Source organism: Argentina anserina, chromosome 5 (assembly GCF_933775445.1).
Source record: "Argentina anserina chromosome 5, drPotAnse1.1, whole genome shotgun sequence".
Taxonomy (NCBI): Eukaryota; Viridiplantae; Streptophyta; class Magnoliopsida; order Rosales; family Rosaceae; genus Argentina; species Argentina anserina.
Window position 1 is genome coordinate 1,581,945 of NC_065876.1, and position 19,773 is coordinate 1,601,717.

The 19,773-nt window shown below is 39.1% G+C and overlaps 3 protein-coding genes and 1 pseudogene across 3 annotated transcripts; 1 reads left to right on the forward strand and 3 right to left on the reverse strand.

The window, feature by feature from the left end:
• Nucleotides 1–252: 252 nt before the first annotated feature.
• LOC126793791 (transcription factor TCP14) lies at nt 253–2,369 on the reverse strand. The gene has a single exon (XM_050520414.1). It carries the CDS (start codon nt 1,959–1,961, stop codon nt 687–689), a length of 1,275 nt encoding a protein of 424 aa, XP_050376371.1. The 5' UTR covers nt 1,962–2,369; the 3' UTR covers nt 253–686.
• A 6,721-nt stretch (nt 2,370–9,090) lies between these two features.
• LOC126793896 (cytochrome P450 98A2-like) lies at nt 9,091–10,593 on the forward strand. Its single transcript, XM_050520528.1, has one exon. The coding sequence runs from the start codon at nt 9,091–9,093 to the stop codon at nt 10,591–10,593; it is 1,503 nt and encodes a 500-aa protein (XP_050376485.1).
• A 75-nt stretch (nt 10,594–10,668) lies between these two features.
• Nucleotides 10,669–13,870, reverse strand: LOC126796454 (NAP1-related protein 2). Its single transcript, XM_050523279.1, has 10 exons — nt 13,669–13,870; nt 13,043–13,165; nt 12,903–12,953; nt 12,394–12,465; nt 12,173–12,283; nt 12,030–12,091; nt 11,859–11,919; nt 11,723–11,779; nt 11,569–11,613; nt 10,669–11,093 (listed from the first exon to the last, which is right to left on the reverse strand). The coding sequence occupies exons 1-10, from the start codon at nt 13,795–13,797 to the stop codon at nt 11,007–11,009; spliced, it is 798 nt and encodes a 265-aa protein (XP_050379236.1). The 5' UTR covers nt 13,798–13,870; the 3' UTR covers nt 10,669–11,006.
• Nucleotides 13,871–14,393: 523 nt separating this feature from the next.
• Nucleotides 14,394–15,222, reverse strand: LOC126793897 (glutathione S-transferase U9-like; annotated as a pseudogene).
• Nucleotides 15,223–19,773: the final 4,551 nt, after the last annotated feature.

The following is a 19,773-nucleotide window of genomic DNA, read 5'->3' on the forward strand; positions in this document are numbered from 1 at the left end:
GGGCCGGCTAAGCTGAGTGAGAGTGTAAGAATGGAAAACTACATTGCGGATTGGCGGTAAGAAGTTAAACGATACAGTGTGATGTTTCATCTCACTCCCGCTTTTCAAACTTGTGGCCCAAACTGAATCAAAGAATGAAAAGGGAAAACAGTACCAGTTGTTTGTTAGGTGGGAGACTAACCCTAATTGAGCTTAACCAGTCATTTTCTCCAGCAGAGGAACAGAGAGCAATAAATTTACTTACACAAACAATCATGATGACAGTATATATTGATTGATTGACTTCACTATGCGGTAAAAAAAAGATATCAGAACTCGGATGAAGATAATAAGAGTAGCAGCAGCCAAAATACCCATGTTAAATAGTGTTTTTTAACTTCTTCGTTCTTCTTGGTTTCGACTTCCAAACCCTAAAGAAACTTCCCTCCAAAGGGTCGATGTAAAATATTAATCACACAAAAAAATTGAATGGTAAAAATAAAAAACCTCAGAGATGCAATCAATCAAACCTCACGTGTGTTGTTAAACAGGCAAACTACCACACATGTGGGGGACCGGCGACGACGATCGACCGACGACCGACGGCGACGACGACGATGAACTTTCCTTCATTCATTCATACTCATGATGATTTGATGTCCAAAAATCCAAAAGAAAAAAAAACCATCTTTCTTCTTCTTACACTACTAAGAGTGGTGACTAGTACTATCGTGCCGGTCGTCGCCGCCGCCGTGATGCGACTGGGACCCACTGGCCTGCTGCTGCGGCGACTCCGAGGACATGTGCCGGTAAGGGTTGAGCCCGGCCAGCATGTTCAGCTGCCCGTCGCTCATGTTATGATGATCTCCACCATTACTGTTGTTTCCGCCGTTATCTCCTCCTCCACCGCCGCCGGAGCCGCCCATCTGCTGCTGACTAGGTAGCAGCGCTACCGGGGTAGGGAAGTTCATGAAATGCAAGCCGCCGGACATGGTGCCTCTGTACAACCCACTGTTATTGACCGAAGGAAATGTCCAAATTGGATCTCCGCTCATCACTGCTGCTTGATTAGTGGAATTAGCTAGCATCCAAAAATTCGCCGGAATCTGACTGTGGTGGCTTGCCGGAATGGCTCCGGCGCTGGACTGCAGTAAGTACCCACTTCCCATTTGATTTAAATCTTGTTCTGCTGGCCTTCTCTTCCGTCCCATGCTCCCCTCCGCCGCTGAAGCCGTCTCGGATAAGTCCAACGACACCGTGTCACGTAGCTCCTGTTTGGCCTGAAGCATAGAGTGCATGGTGTTAGTCTGGAAATTGAGCAGCGTCGACGAGCTGTCTGACGACGAGAGTCCTAAACCCTGAAACAGATTCCGCCGCTGATTCTGACTATTCTGATGTAAGGACGACGAGAAATTCGGGCTGTAATATGAAGATCTGAGCTGCGACGGCACCGACATGCTTGAACCGGAGCTTCTTAGCGAGATGTTGAGAGAAGTGAAGTTAGCTGGGATCGTGCCGGTTCCGGTTGCGGCGATCACAGCGGGCTCAGCCTGCTGGAGTAGCCACTCTATTGTTTCTCCGTCAGACTTGTGTCCCAGCTCGCGAGTGAGCTGGAACACCCTTGCCGCGCAGAGCGCCGGCATTCGAATGCGGCGCCCACGGCCATCGACTTTGGTGTGGCGGTCTTTCGTGGATGTCCTCTTGGGCGGCGGCTTCTTGGAGGGCTCTGCAGCTACGGCGGTGGTGACTGCGGTGGATGAAGCAGTGGCGTTGTTATTTATTGGGTTGATCGGATCTACTGCGGAGGAGATGGCTAGAGAAGGGTAAGGGCTGGCGGCGGCGGAGTTGTTGTTGGAGCAGGAGGCGGCTTCGTCTTCTTTCTTCTGATCGAGGAGTTGAAACGGGAAGTTAGGGCGGTGGTGATGCTGCTGCTGTTGTTGGTAGTGGTGGTGGGGGTGGAAGTGATCATCGCCGCTTTCCATGATCGCATGGAAATGAAAGAAAAGCCAGCGATCAGTGTCCTAGTACGAGTGAGTAAAACTGTGTGTAGGGTTTTATGAGATAAAACAGCATAGTAGTACTAGGCATAGGTAGAACACAGAGCGAGCCTTAATTTAGTATAATTGGTTTCTGGTGGGTCTCTCTCTCTCTTTCAGGACCGGACTCTCTCACTCACTCACTCACTGATCGATCTATATTTTTAACAGGACAGGACTAGACTAGACTAGTCTGTCTGTTTTGAATTCAAGTTGATCGATGTGTAGTAGGATTGGGTTAAATGGAGCTGTAGTAGCAGAAGTGGTACAGAAAGAGAGAGAAGAGGGAGAGAGAGTTATGGACACTGGTAATGGTAGTCCTAAGAGAGAGAGTTGTAGAGAGAGAGAGAGAGAGAGAGAGAAGATAAGAGAGAGAGAGGAAGGCAAGCTTTAAGCAACAAAGATAATGAGTGGGAATTATATGGGTGAGCTTTAAAAAGCAAAATTTTTAAGCAAAAGAAATTGCTTTCTTCTTGTGCTGAGCTTTTTCTAGCTAGCTTGTTTCCTTTATTTTCTATTTTGATTTTTTTTAATTTTGGGAGGTAAATAATATCCATATATCAGAAATAAAAATGGGTGAATAATATCTGGAAATTGAAATTTGAAATTATAATGTGTTGTGTGGGAATAGGCTTTTTTGATTGTGGTTGGACAGCCCCTTTGGTTCAGACTCCACGTGAGGTGCTCTTTTTATCATTCAATCCATAAAGACAATGGTGGCCGAGGTGGGACCCAATCCCAAGTCAAAAAAAAATTTAGAGGACTTGGAAAAGGAAAGATTATGTCGAGCGGGTCCCGGGCTCATTCAAGTAATCATTTCGTTTTGCCTTTGGCCCCCTTTTCTTTTCTTTATTTACCTATTTCGCTCTTGAAAAACTACATTAACTTCCTAATGGTGTTGGGCTTTAGTGCTAGGGTTAATTACTCTGTAAAAAACGACTAGGCTTCCGATCAGAATTTTCCACTCCTTGGTTTTGGCTTAGACCCCCCTTGCATATCTTGCGTATTGTGCTACGCGCATACATGTATTTATGGCACATAATACGTACTATATGCTTCTTCTACAAGATAATGAGTAACGACACTGTCAAGAGTTTATCATGGATTATGAGACAAATATTTAATTATTTTATTTTAATCTAACAAATGGTATTCTTGATTTTCATGTATATATGAATTTTTAATGTCATTACATACGACCGTTAATTCTATTTTATTTAATAAAAGTTGAAGGGATCATAATTATCAGGATGCATGTTGTTTAGAAACATATTTTTACAGGATGTTGTCTTATTGATGATCGAGCTGATATGCTGATCGAGACACAGATTGACTCGCAATTGCATACGAGAATTCTATGCACGTAGCTAGGCAATTGATTTGTCTAAGAAGTTTTAGCTAGCTTTACCATATATGGAATACTACGCATTATGTTCATCATAAGAATTCGACTCTCTCATTTATCTTCCCTAAATTATGAGAGGCAGGCCAACTGGTACTAAAAGTGTAGGTTCAGTATCCCTTAATAGATGGTAATGTGGGTATACCAATTAGGGCATCTTCTCATATTTGAATTCAGTAACTTTGTTTACTAAAACCCTAGCCGCTCTCTCCTGCCTCCATAGCCGAAAGTACCTCCAAGTGAGATTAGATGCCATGTCCGGCGACGGGCCCTCGTGGTGTTTTCGTCGGAGGAGACTGCGAGGACCTCGAGTCCAAGATGTAAGGACTAACCAGAGCAAGGGTTGTGGGGGAATTGGCGTATTCATCTCCATCGGGAGGAGGGGTTGATGGAGAGAGGTTGTGGTGCATCGATGCAAGTCTGAAGTATCTTTGACCAGCGCATAAACGTTGGGGCTGGTATGTGGTGCTACAAGTTTGGGGTTCACTAAGAGGTGACGACTCGGCGGGGGCAGCGGTGAGATCAGCAATATGGAGATCAGATCCTTTTGGATCTGTTTTTTGTTTGTCGGGTTGTGTTGGTTCTTGGATGTTTCAACATATGTAGTTGACATCTTGGAGTCTAGGGATGGCTTTTGCTACCTCAACGACGGGGTGGATGTGGTTATAGCGGGGGAGGTGGCTGGTCGGTGGTGGTGCCGACGAGATGGTGGTGACTTTGCACCTTTGTTTTTTTTTTGGTTTGGGCCCATAAACAAGTGGGCTTGGATCATGGTATTAGGCTTTTACTATTACTCTATTGTTAACTATTATGATACCGTATTAGTTTTTACTTTAGTATTTTGCCTCATTGCTATGCTTGTATCAATCATAGAATATGCAATTTTGTATTTTTAGTTTTATTCCCTATTGCTATGTTTGTATCAGCAATAACATAGGCTCACTTAGTTTGATATGTGCTTATTACCAAATAATAGTTCTATGTCGCATACTAACTTTGAGTTTAAGTTCATAACTTCTTATCTGATGTTTTGTATCAGCGGATAGGTATGTAATGCTATTTAGTTTACATACATATATAAACGTATTGGTTTCTCATAGAAAAAATTAGGACATCTTCTAACAGATGGCCATGAATTCAGTACTAGCTCCAAATATTAAATTTATACGATGATGATCATAAGCAATCATGATCATATGGAGCTACTGGTTCTTTGTGTGCAGCAGCAGCAGGCCCATCTAAATCATTTTGGTTTTCTAAGGAATCTGTTGAGGTTTGTTTACAACTAATCAGCTAATCCTGGTCCATACTTCCACTCATTCCAGCAATCTACTTAATTGATTAGGAAAACAAACGAACAAACTCGATTGCAATTAATTGGCTTTCTTTCATTCATTTTCATTAGTTTTACCTACGGTACTGAATGAAACAAGTTGCCCGTCTCATATATCTATCTAGCCACTAGCTTTGTAAAACTGTGTGATCACTGTTCTACCTAAACCCTAACTTTGAGTCATATTCGATCTTTCATTCTAAACAACATGGTATTTCTTGTTTGCAGTGAATAAGAAATTGATTGTTCAGATAAAGAAAAATTACTCCCAAAAGCATACCAAATTTAATCTAAAATAATTAATATGGATGATATATAATTATAATAAATAATACAGCTGGTAATTGAAAATTCAGATTTTCTGTAGTCGAGCAATTGATAATTACTTGTTCAATCTTGATTATCCCATAACAGTACTGTTAATTTTCTTTCTAATTATTATTATTGTTTTTTTTCATTTGGAATTTATCATCTTATTTGGTCCAAACAAGACCTCTTAACCTTTTTAAATCACTTGTATGATAACTTTAATTTGTTAGGTCATGGTCGGATCATGCATGTTGCAGAACCTAACAAAGTAATAACTCTTTACTTACATTCAAGACATAGATAGATCGATATCAATGTCTTCCCTGGTATATCTACTTATTGAAGTGGAAATGGCATCAAATAAACTCACTTCATGAAGCATAATCAAACTAATTTCATGAAGCTGCTAGAACAATTATCTAACGGGGGCTCCATGCCGGTGAACCATTGTAACATGTGGCCATATATCAATATATATATATATATATATATATATATATATATCTACACACACAATTACACATGCATCGATATATCAAATGAGGGTGGCAGTTAAGGTTCTGTTCATGACGGCAATGGTGGGGTTTGTGTCGTGAAATTAGAACCAGATATTAGCAAATTATGTTGCCTTTTCTGAGACCACATGCCTTGCCACTTATGTATGCCAATTCAAATGTGAACGAGACAGCTTACCCTTCGTATTCTGCTGTCGAGCAAGGTCGACCTAGCTAAGCTTGTTGATATCTTCGAATTCTCGTTGAAATTTAATGGAACTTCCATTCATCATCTCTACATATATAGATAACCATCCATGATTTCGTTGATGACAGACTAGCTAGCAAGGCTAATAATAGAGTACTACTCTTCATGCAGAAAAGTCATCACTGTGTGTATATATAGACCATTGTCCAATTTTCTCGTTTTTGATTGAGCTGTGCAAGTTAAGTTCAATTTTATAGCATGATGTCTTAATTGAGTACATATGATCGATGTAACGGGTGTGGAAGATAGCTAGTTTGACTGGTACGTATATAATTCATTTTTACAAGTCATATAAAAGTATAAAACCAATCATGCATGATATGTTGATGTTATAAAGGTTAGTCCCTTAACCCTAAAACCAACTATACAATCACAAACCCTGAAGTAAATCAACAAAAACATCGAATTCTTTGGGTTGAGACTTACTTGATTCGTGTTTAAGCTCATCAAGGCTAATATTTGGTTCATTCACCTTCGCAAGGAATGTTGGACCGTGAAAGAGTTGGATGTAAGCTTCGAGTACGTACTCATCAACCCTACATGCATTAAGGCTAGCTTCTTGTTGTTTAATCTGTGATTCGAAAACTCAACGGGCAGTTGGGCACTGAAAAGAGAAAACCCTAATTGAAAAGCTTGTTGATTTGGAAGCAAAGTATGCTCTGTAGTGACATGGGTTTTAGAGCTTAAGAGTAGTAGACAGTTGGAATCTTTGCCTTCATGTAGGGCTGGAAGTGGCACTACTGGAATATTTGGAAAACAGAGAGGATCGAGAGAGCAAGAGAGGTGTTGAGTCACATCACTTTCTTAACTTTCTGTCTGCCTCTATTAATCCGGCCGACTCATCTCAGTGTGAGTCTGAGTAATGACTTCATCGTCTCTAATTAAAAAGAAACCAAAGCCATTGGGAATTTGGAATCCCTAATTCTGTGATTCACGTACACCTAATCCCTTTCCTGGGTCTACTCGATCTGCAGTTGCATGCGTTACTTTCCCTCCTTTCATTACATGAGCTAGCTATTCCTCACTATTCACCCTTTCTTTTCTGAAAGACTTTCATTTTTCATTTACTTTGTGAAATAACTACAGTCTCACATTAGAAATATCTGAAAAGAAAACAGGAAAATGAAAGAATATGTCAATTAAAACAAACAGTATAAAGATCAGAACGCGGGATCAAGTTTTACTTGTGATTTGTGAATTATGACAGTATTTTTACTTTATTTCAATGCGCGCATGAGGATAAAAATTAGAGCTAGTGATCTCGGCTTATACATGCATGTATAGTCCTGGTGTTTTTACGTATATTAGGATGTAAATGACACCTTTTCTTTCTGGGTGAGCGCAGTACATGAAGCACTTGATATACAGAAGGACTCCTTTTCTGTTGAACCTATATCTTATTGCTAGATTGAGTTTGTTTTTACCAGGTTTCCCCACCCTGCAGTTATATGGTGTCAAGACTTGGCTCTATGTATATATCACTAGCTTTTATCACTCTTTATATATATATATATATATATATATATATATATATATATATATGCTGATTATAGAGCGTACCTCCGCAATGCACCAAAAGTGCGAACTTCGGCGATTTCGGTGACTAGTGACACGCAATAACGTTAAGAATGGTGCCCGCCGCACTCCCCCTCCCGGCGTTTGAAATTTCTAAAAATTTACAGATTCCGACCATCATGGGCCGACATTAGAGCTCCGGCCGTCATAAACATGAGCGCTGGGAGGGGAGGAGTGCGGCGTACACCATCCGCGCGCCGTTGTTGCGCGTTGCCGGTCATAGGAATGGACGAATCTGCACCGTGAGAATGTCCGCTCTTGATCCTCTATATATATATATATATATGCATTCATTAAAGGTGTATCACTTTCCTTACCATCTATGAATAACTTTGGTTAACCACTCACTATAACTATTAGCAAACAAAGATTAAAAAGCACATCCACCTAATCTAAGGATAAGTATGTATCATACCAATTGAATAAGAAAAGATGGCAATTATATGGAACAGAAGAAATGTGTTCTTGAAATATCTTGAGATGTGGAGGTAACTTTCGCTGGACCAAACTCAGTTTGTGCTAGAATCCATGAGAGGAGGTATATTATCTTATCCACACAAGGTTAGATAAGTCCAATCAGAAGGCAACAGCTAAGCATGAAATGACAATGAACCAATCCCCAGTTCTTCCTTGGACAATGGACAATGGACGTACATGAACTCATTAGTCTCAGATTCTCAACAACATACGCTTGTCATTCATTTTGGCCTTTCAATCCATTTTTGTTTTTTTTTTTTGTTATTTCTCATCTGAGATTCTGACTCTGTGGTGAGATAGATAGAAAAAGAAAATTCCAAAACATTTTAATCCTTCATGGTTACCATCACTGATCCACTGGAGACAGTGACTAAGTCACTAAGCTAATAATTCAGTGGTTTTTTTCTTTGCCTAATTTATATTTGTTCTCAGGTTGACTTACCTTCTTGCAAGATATATGAAGATGCTCATTGGAGCAGTGTCATCAGGACCACTCATATATCACATTTGCGTACTTTGCTTAGATAAGCTTAACAAAACTCCAGTTTTCCTTCTTTCACTTACAAGGACCAAAGATATATATACAGCTTCAAGTTGGTTCTATTCTATCTGTGACAACTACTGCAAAAGTCTGTGACCAGTTCTATCCTACTTTTACACCTCAGATATTTCACCTTTTAGTAAAAAACTAAAGAAATCCATACAACTTTTTACCCTTTATCCAGAATCCCTTTTTTCAGATAGAAATCAGAGAATCAACCAAACCACAAGAATCATATAGAGACCTTCCAAGAAATGATGATATCCATATCCAGCCTAAGAGACACCATTGAATGCCATTGACATAGATGTTAGTTTTTTTTTATTTTCAATTTGGCATCACTGGTCACAAAAATTAAAACAAATGCATGTGCTTTGTGCAAAAGGCATTTATCAACTTGTTGTCTATAAAAAGAAAAAAAAAATTCCCCAAATTAATCAAGAAGTATGAATCTGGCTCCTTTTTCCTAGGATGCAAGAAAAGCATTGATCTCAACTGCTCAGCAGCACTGGGAAGCATGTGCCTTAATCTCAGATTAAGCCCCTAAACAACCTGTTTTGATGTTCTCTTATCCCAACTCATGCATTTCTTCTTCTAACAGAAAGGCCTGCAAGGGGTTCATATATACATTCTGAGAATCTTAACAACATGAATATGAACACAACCCTCTTTTACAATGGCTCTTGCTTTGTTGCCTTTGTCAATAATTCTCATATTCCTTGCTTACAAACTCTATAACAAGCTAAGGTTCAAGCTACCCCCAGGTCCATACCCATTACCGATCCTCGGAAACCTTTGCGCCATGGGTGCAGTTAAATCTCGGTGTTTTTTCGACTGGTCACAAGTTTATGGTCCAATCATGTCTGTGTGGTTTGGTTCATACTTGCACATAGTAGTCTCAAACCCAGAAATGGCAAAGGAAGTGCTTAAAGACAATGATGAGCAATTAGGTAATAGGTACAGGAATTGGACACATTCTAGACTAAGCAGAAATGGCAAGGGTGTTATATGGGGTGATTATGATCCACACTACATAAAGCTTAAGAAAGTTTGTGTGCTTGAGCTTTTCTCTGCCAAGAGCCTTGAGACTTACAGACACATTAGGGAAGATGAAGTTAGAGTCATGATCAAGTCGGTTTTCAAGGAGTGCACTAGTCCTTGTGGCCAGGCAAGAGGTATAGTGATCAGAAAGTATGTGGGAGCTGTGGCATTCAACAACATCACACGGCTACTATTTGGAAAGCGGTTCGAGAATGAAGAGGGCGAGCTAAGCAAGCTAGGGATGGAGTTCGTGGCAAGTCTGTCTAACAAAGCAGAGCGTGGGGCAATATTTGCTTTTGTTCAAGAGATTTGGTGGCTGAGATGGGTCTTGTGGCCTCAACGTATAGGACTTGCAAAAATCATGGAAGAGGAAGACGAACTCAAACGAGCGATCATGGAGGATTATATCATAGGTACCATAGGTAAGGGTGAGGACAAACATTTTCTGGGTGCATTGCTAAGTTTTCAAGAGATATATGATCTCACCCAGGATGATATTGGAGTGTTGCTATGGGGAATGGTCAGTGCTGGCTTGGATACAGTTGCAATATCAGCTGAATGGGCCATGGCAGAGTTGATCAAGAACCCTAGGGTGCAACGAAAGGCGCAAGAGGAGCTTGATCGAGTGTTAGGGCTGGAACGCCCAATGATGGAGGCAGATATTTCAAACCTTCCATACCTAAAATGTGTCGTCAAAGAGGTGCTGAGGCTTCACCCTCCAACCCCATTGATGCTGCCTCACAGAGCCAATGCCAACGTTAAGATCCGAGGCTATGACATTCCTAAGGGAACTGCTGTTCATGTAAACGTGTGGGCAATTGGGCGCGATTCAAAGGTATGGCAAGACCCATACAGTTTCAAACCTGAGAGGTTCATCGATACAAAGGAGCATGGTTTTGGGTTTCTGCCGTTTGGTGCAGGAAGGCGTATGTGCCCGGCAGCACAAGTAGGAAGCAACTTGGTCACACTAATGTTGGGTCGCCTTTTGCATTGCTTTGCTTGGAGCTCGCCTGAAGGGCTCCAGTGGAATGAGATCGACATGTCAGAGAGCTCAGGATTGGTTTGCTATATGAAGACCCCTGTGAGAGCAGTCCCTCAATTGAGGTTGCTAGAGCACTCGTACAAGCATATGGTTTGATGTGCCAACATGTAACATTTGAAGTTACAACTGGGCAAAATCATCAAATTAAACACAATTAGAACACTCAAGGAATCACATTACCTTTTCAGCAGTACTGTAATAGCATATATCCTCATTTGATGGCATCAAAATGAAAAGAAAATAACAGAGAACTGTAATATTGTCAGCTAGGACTAGCATATCCAAAAAGAAGCTACAAAAATAAACTTTTTAGAAACAGCAGTCAAGGACCACTGACTGGCTATGAGAGCAGTCAGGTGCCTACACAACCCAATGCCTTGAAGAAAATAGTTATAATGCCATTATCCCCCCTAACACCTCAGACTTAACTTAACCAACTACTGTAAACCACTTTACACTGTCTTCCCAAACCAGCAAATGCAAAAGATTTGACGATCCAGATGAGTGTTTCACTTGCCATCATCCTCATCACCATCTTCATCATCGTCATCTTGATCATCATCGTCATCATCAGAGTCATCATCGTCCTCCTTTCCCTGTAATGTAAACAGTAGATATGAGTATTCATTCTTTTAACTCGATTCCTCCAGTATTTGTAAGTTCATAATTGTATTATGCAAGAATAGCTATTTCCACATATCACAAGTTCTTGTAAATAATAGTATTTATATTTCAAGGGAGTAGGAGCCTGTTTAAAGAGTAAGACTGGGCACTTAAAGGATTATTGATCTGTATTTTATGGTACTAACTATTATACAGTCTAGAGTCAGATCAGGAAATCATTTGATGTTCAAGATCTATGGTAAGCCCAGAGAAGAGGATAAGATGTTCAGGCAATGATTTTCTTCTTGAGCTAAAATTCACGAGTTAGGAAGAAAATCAAGTTTGCGCAAAAAAACAGACAGGCATGAAAGTGAAGAAAAAACAGGATTTGCTAAAGTACTAATGTTTATGAAAACCATGAAAGCAGAACGCCAGAAATCAACGTAACCCGACAAGGATCTACATTACCTCTTCATCAACTTCATCCTCATCAAACTCATCATCATCAGCATCCTGTGTCACAGAGGTCAACAAACATTAGAAATTGAAAACTAGTCACAGCTCGCAAGCATTAACCAAAATTATTATTAAAAACAGAGAATTAAGGTACAAGTGAAATTACATGGCTGAAGTAAGTGAGAGGATTCGGCCACAAGTCCTCCTTAATGACCTCTGCAATCTGTGGTACAAGTGAAAGTTTGGAAAAGCTTTGATATCAGTCAGAAAATGAAATTTGTCTATTTCAGATAGTAACTAACCTCATCATGAATCTCATCCATAATCTCTTTGTCTTGGCTGTCACTAAACCAGCTAAAGAAGCTACAATACAAAAGATGAAGTAAAATAAGAACCAGAACCAGTATGGAACACATCTAAGGAGTGATAACGTATATTTTGGAGGTACACTCCAACAGGTTTGAATAACTAACCTTTCCTCAGAGGGAGGTCTCTTGTTCCCTTTCTTCTCATGATTAGTTCCATTGGCTACGCCCTTAACATAAGAGATATGCACTTAGCATTGACACCACAACAATATTTGATGATGTTAAAATTGAATAGACAAATATTATACCATTCCTTCTTTCCACTTTATTGATGTAGCAGTGACTTTGGTTCCTTCATCCAGGAAGGTGAAGGTCTTTGAGATCTTTGTGTCTTCAAAGTAAGGATTGGAGCTGAAGAACTGTACAATTACATGTCATTAGTGACTATCTCTGTCTAATTTAAATCCAAAGACAAAATTCAACTCCGTGGAACTCAGAAATAATTAGGAAAATGAAAGGGGAAACTCACGAGTGAAATAGTATAACCAGACTTCACGTCTTTGCAATCCTCCACTTCCAGGGAAGTTAGATGCTTGAAAATCTATAAAAGGAAAAGAAATTAAGACTCCGGGGTACTAGAAAAGACCAAGAAAGAATAAGATGATATGTTTGATGAAATATGTGACAACGCCCTGTGTCACAAAGTGAGACGCTTTGATGCAATGGATCTAAACTCGTACCACGTATTACGAAAACAGTAACAAGACACTTAATTAACTACAGACGTCTAGTGTGCTTTAACATGGTACCAATAAATATATACTAATTAGATATGCCAAGTGCATTGAGTCGTTTGAGTGTCATGGTCAAGTATATGGAAAGAATTTTCATAATGACTTCATCAAGTATTGAAAACAGGAAGAATCAGATAATAGTGATTTAGAAAACCAACATTTATTACTGTCAGAGCAATTAAAAAGTGCAGCTGCATTGGTAACAGTGGTAATTAGTTTTTTTACACATAAGATGAAACAAAACCTTTTGATCGTCTTCGGTCAACAGTTCACCAAGCGCGGGATGACTCATAAACTGCATAGAAAGGAAATAAGTTACTCAATCTGAACACTATGTTTCACAAATTATTCTCAAAAGTATAAACGCAAGGACAGATCACTGACCGCAGTCAGCCAAAAGTCAGGAATGGCCTTGATGATATCATTTCGCTTATCATAAACAGGCCTGCGAACTTCATTGAACTTTTGCTCCACCTCGAGTACCTTGTCACTGGCTTCCTCATTGATCTTCATGGCAAACAAAGGAAAACCCAACAAAGATCAGCCAATTTGCACTAGGGTATTCTATATAGACAAAATTCCAGCAACCAAATCTAACGTAAGAAATAAACAAACAAGGAACCAATTTTACACCCCGCTTTGTCGGGGGCTTTTAAAGGTTAACAAACTTTACACCCAAAGCTCAAACAAGTATAATTCAGTAAATCGGAGCCAACAATGTGCTTATTAAACAAACTAAAGCTCAAAATTTTACCCCAACACAACTTAAATCCATTATGGGTTTATCTTTCCATCACCAAAACTACCAACCACAGTAAAAATTTCCCAAACTGCACAGAACTAGATCAACTTGTGTAATTCATGCATGAGATTAAAGGAGTCAAATTCAAAGCAAATTAAACAAATCCAGAAAAACCCATATCTAAAAATATAAACCCAAATTCCTGAGCTGAACTGAAACTGAAAAAGAGACAGAATTGGGTCAAATTGGGGAATACTAAAAGTGAGACCTTTTCGAGCTCGTCTTGGACCTCCTGCAACTTCTCGATGGAGAGGACGAGCTTCTCGTCGATTGGTTCAGGGTTTTCGTCGGCGGTCTTGTCTGAGAGCTTGGGCTTCTTTCCCTTGTCCGCCACCATCTTTGGTTTTTGTTTCTCTGAAGAAGAAGCTAAAACCCTAAACGCTCTCTTGTGAAATTGCGAGCGAGTGAGTGAGAGAGAGAGAGAGGTAGGGTTTTTGGGGGGTTTTATAATTGGCTACGGTGGACTCAATGTGTGAATAAAGACAGCACCGCGAATCAGAACTTGACAGATTTCATGAACATGGGCCAAGGCTCATAAAGCTTGTTGGGTTGGACCGGCAGAGCTTAGTCCACATTTTTCTTCACCTTATTCGTATTATTCGTAACATTGTAAAGAGTACCAGTATTCCAAAAGCGATTCATAACATGGTTGGTAGAGGCTTAGGTGTGGAACTTCCATAGTCATAATCATATTCGCTACTTCATAAGTGATTTTTATTTTATTTTATTAGATTATCAATACTATATGTTGAGTAAGTAATAAATGTTGTAATTGACCGGAAAAAATGTTGTACACGTAAATTTATTCTGTTAAAAGATACAAAACAGTGGCAACATCGGCTACCAAAACTCCATGCAAGAGTGTTATTGACTCGAAATGTGAAGAAGCAAACTCAATGACTGAATTAATGTACTACTTTGACAGAAAAGTGGTCAAGCTGTAGCAGAATCTCGATACAACGCGCAGAAGGCCACCGTCTTTTCATGAGGACTACACAAGTCTTTCACGGCAGGGATTTCAATCAGACCTTTTATGCAGGAAAATATCAGGGGAGTTTTCTCAGGGTCTATAAAAAAATTATGCCAAGAACTTCATGCAGATGTTCATGTGCTCCAAAGCATGAGAATATGACCAACTCTAGTAGTTTCACATTTTTGCTGAACTCATCAGATGATGAAACAAAGCCATTTGGAAACATACGTCCCCTTTAGTCCCTCTTCAAGCATGTTTAATTTCTCAAATGTTTCCTTGATGGCTTTCTCTTGTCCTTCTTCACTGGTGCTAACCAGTACTGCCGTCAAGGCCTCGTACACCTGCAACATATCAAGTCATTAAGAACAGATTTTTTTATCAGATGAGTGAGATGAGAAGTTGATCGATCTATTCTATGCATGCAGATGTGATCGAGTAGATTGTGTGAAAATATAAAATTAATTAAAAGAATACTGGTGAACTAATAGAAGTGAGGATCTACTTACCTGGTGAATGTAGCTAGCCCAGAAGAGAATTTGGGATCGTTCATATGAATCTTCTGGTAAAAGTTGAGGGCCAGTTTTCCAGGTTTCATCAATATATTCAATGATCAAAAGAGACTCAGCAATGACTTTCCCATTGTGGACAAGCACAGGAACCTTCATATGAACAGGATTATACTTGAGGAGCGATGGACTTTTGTTCCACAAATCTTCTTCTACATATTCATAGGGTACTCTTCGCTTTGAGGGCCAATTCCACCAACTTAGCATAGGCACTAGCCCGCATTCCGTATAAGATTACCTTGTTTTGCTCTGCCATTTCTCTCTGACTTGCTCTTTTTCTTTCTGTCCTATGGTTTTAATTTGCTTAGATGCTTATTTCATCTGATACTTCCATGCAGCTTATATAGAGTGCAAGCCGTCCCACATTGCTGGGTCGATAAGCTCATTGAATATGTGTAAGGAGGAAACTTAGTAGTCAAGAATCTGTAAACAGCTTGAAGGATGCCACCACTCTTTTACGAAGAATGTTCATCTTATTCACCAACACAAATACAAAATCAAATTTTGCAACAAGTAAGAATCTAACCAAACGATACTACAGACTGCATTGTTATCAATTGAATACTGGTGAAGCTGTAGTAGGCTTTAAGTCATCTTCTCTACAAAATTGAGGAAGACGACCATCTTTAAGGCCAACATATTTCTCCACTCAGCATCATTTTTTCTTACTGCTAAAGAAAACAAACGATTAAAATTCATAGTAGGCAATAGCATTACATCCTTATTTAACCAACCTTGGGATACACCAACATAACAGAGTCTAACAAGTACTAAACACAGTATTCGATTCTCCACTTGATCAAGTTTCTGCAGAAGAATTCATGGCCAATTTTCTAAAACCTTGATAGATGCCACCACTTTCACCAGGAAAATATTACTGCTGTCTTATCAGGGTCTATCACCTTTATTCCAAGTACTTGTTCAGGAACCTTATATGAATCCTTCTTTAAAAAAAAGGAACCTTATATGAATCAAAGATAGAAAACATAAGCACATCTAGTAGACCTACGCTGATCTCTTTGTCAACTAATGCCATCTAAGAATAAATCCTTCATTCCATCTTCCAGTAAATTCAGTTAGTATTACAGTTTTTTTATGGCTTTCTGTTGTGCTTCTCCATCGGTATTGATCACTAAGACCATGGCTTTAAATAATCAATCATGTACTTGTGCATCGCATCCCATCACACCTCTGAAGTTAAGCTTGATTGAGAGGTAGTAGTACTATAATGGTGACTTCTAGGCAAGTTCTCGTCTTGCACCTTTCGATCCTTCACTAGACAAAGCCAACTTTGATCGTCTATACTAGAAGGAAAATAGTCCACAATGACTGTATATGCCTCATGATTATGATATAGGTACTGAATGGTCATCATCCCAATTAAGTAGCAATCTCTCTGTCCAGTTGATGGTAATTAATCAGTTCATGCTAGTTAACAGCTTAATAAATGTAGAGCTTAAACCATTGTTAAATGTATTGCAATCCTTAACTTGCTTGATTATTCTTCTAATCAAAATTCTCAGTCAAGTTTTGTGATCCAAGATCACAACATAAACATGACTTCCAAATATTTTCCAATATTTGTTTGCATGTTTACCCAATTTTGATCTGTCTACATTTACTTCCTAAAGCACTGAATGGTCAATACATTTTCTGCTTAAAAGACATACCGTTAATTCGATATATTAATCATGTACTTATGCACCGGTTCCCATCACACCTCCGAAATTGAGCTTGGTTTAGAGGTAGTACTGCTATAATGGCGAATTCTACTCAATTTCTCGTCTTGCACCTTTCCATCTTTCACTAGACAAATCAAACTTTGATCTCCTAGAACTAGAAGGAGAGTGGTCCAGAGTGACTATATGCCTCATGATTTTGATATAGGGACTGATCGATCAGGAGTACCATCATCCCAAGTAGCAATCTATATATATTGGTCCCAACTTAGCTTCACAAGTTTACCCTTGCTTCACTTGTTGCTTGGGTTTGTTTGTACTCCAGCTATCATCTGCATTCAAGGTTTATATCTACATGCAGTTACCTTTATTCCCGGTTTCTCACATTCTTCATCTGCCTTCCCAATTCTTTAAGATCTACCAATTCCGTGGTAATGAACTTTTAAGGTTATGCTAGCCAAGTGAGAGTAGTTGTTGGCTTTCAATGAAATTTTTTAAAACTAGCAACCATATATGATGTAGCTAAAGCATGCAGATATAGGAGTATAGTCCTCCAACTATGCAAGTAGACATTATTGAATGAGTAGCAATGCAGCAGTGTAGTTTAAATCAACCGTTGAAGATCATCTATGCGGGAAAAATGATCATAATAAGAGATCCATAATGGAATGTGAAGGTTAAAGTGTGGACTAGGAGTCAATGTTTGCTGATATCTAATCTGATACAACACCCCTCATTTGTTAGTTTGATTTCAATAAATTAAGGGCAGTTTGCCCTATTAAAAAAATAAAATAATAATAATATGATACAACATTAAGGAGAGCCTTACGATAGATGGAATGGGATTTTCAAAAGAGTTTTTTTCACCAACAGTCCCTCAATTCTGGTGTACCTACCAATGTGATACCTCAACTCTTAATCGTACCAATGTGATACCCAGACTCTAGTATTGCTATCATTGAAGTACTTCCGTCAGTTTTTTTTTAACTTCTCCGTCATCTTGGTGACGTGGCAAGTACGTGAGGCCCACAAAGAGGGTTAAAAGACAAAATTAACCCCATCTGAGAAGAGCAATGTTTTTTCCGCCCTTTACCTTGAGAAAGACACCCAACAATTTCAATTTTGGCGCCAATTTTCCCTCCATACTCCTTAATTTGTGTCTCTTATCTAAACTAAAGAACTACCGCCAACCAGTCGACCACGATCTGATAAAACCTAAATCAATCTCATTTTCTATTTTTACCCTAGCACTTATTAAACTAACAGAATAAATATAGAAATTTATATGGAACATCTCATTTCCACAATCTCATAAGAATATAGAAACGCATAACTTAACAAAATTCAAATACATGTTTAAGTACCATTAGTTTTTACAAGCAAAAATCATGACATATCAGCATAAAAGGTGGCAACTAATGGTACTTAAACATGTATTTGAATTTCGTTAAGTTATGCGTTTCTATATTCTTATGAGATTGTTGAAATGAGATGTTCCATATAAATTTCTATATTTATTCTGTTAGTTTAACAAGTGCTAGGGTACAAATAGAAAATGAGATTGATCTAGGTTTTATCAGATTGTGGTCGACTGGTTGGCGGTAGTTCTTTAGTTTAGATAAGAGACACAAATTAAGGAGTAAAGAGGGAAAATTGGTGCCAAAATTGGAATTTGGGTGTATTTCTCAAGGTAAAGGGCAGGAAAAACATTGTTCCTGTCAGATGGGGTTAATTTTGTCTTTTAACCCTCTTTGTGGGCCTCACGTAACTGCCACGTCACCAAGATAACGGAAAAGTTAAAAAAAACTAACGGAAGTACTTCAATGATAGCAATACTAGAGTCTGGGTATCACATTGGTACGATTAAGAGTTGAGGTATCACATTGGTAGGTACACCAGAGTTGAGGGACTGTTGGTGAAAAAAACTCTTTTCAAAATGTGGTTTCGGCAAGTTTCTGTTGCAGGAAAGTGAAAGAAGAAAAGGAGCATGGGATCCACCTGGTTGTAAGATGGTTAGAGAATTGAATGTTGCCACCCAACTTGTTCATGTCATATCCTAAAGGGTCATTATGATCACATTCCTTGTTAGTGTGTTTCAATTCCACATATCGTTCTAATCAATAATATCTTCTTCGATTCATGTAGACCTCCTACCTCTGGCCATGTTAAAGAAAGGTGCCACCTTTACTTCTAAACCATGAGAAATTCATCGTCTTTTATGGACAAATTAAGAACCCGGAACGGATCATTCGGTTACGCAGCGCAGGGCCGTTCTGTCTGTTAATACCCTTTACACCTTCAGATTTGTTTCACTAATTTGATGCATTGTTTGGATCAGTGTGTATATTAGCTTCAGTGAAATGACAGAAGCTTTTCTTGTCGTTGTTTTTTTCTCCAACTCTAGTAAGTTCTTCTCAGATTTCAAGCTCACAAGTAACGTGCAATAATGTTGGACTGAAAATGCAGCCAACTGCGATTGGATTTCTAATGCTTGTTAGTACTTTGTGATGCATAAGCTCTCCTTGTAGGGCCTTTGGGTTTTTAGACTTGTATACTCATATAGATCATGAGTGAGGCAAAGGTGGCTTGTAAAAAGCAGTTCCGGTAAAAGTCATTAGAAAGGATCCAAAACATGAATGGCCATCCATTCGTCAATCAAGAGAACAAGGATAAACTTTGAACCTTAAAAGTTGGGGAGATTTGTTGGACAAAGTGTCCATTATTAATCTTTGGTGCAAATGGCCCCATAAGTCCGGAATCTCTTTCTAATGTTTTCCGGGGTGTTTTGGCTTTGAATAACATTATAGATATTTTGTAGTTAAAGAGTTTTCCGGGAATGAGTTTGACATGTTATGTTGTTATCTTGCCAACGAGGCCATGCATGATCCAAATTAACTGTTGTGGTAACGTATCGTGCGAGATTGTGTAGCAAATGCAAGTAGGATCAATATGAAAGACATAAACATGACAATCTGAAAGTTAAGATGGCCTCAATTTTGGAACAAAATATCATTATTAACCTACGTACAGTTGGAAAAGTTTAACACATTTTCCCTACTTGCTCTAGCAATGATGTGCACTTGAAACTCTTCACC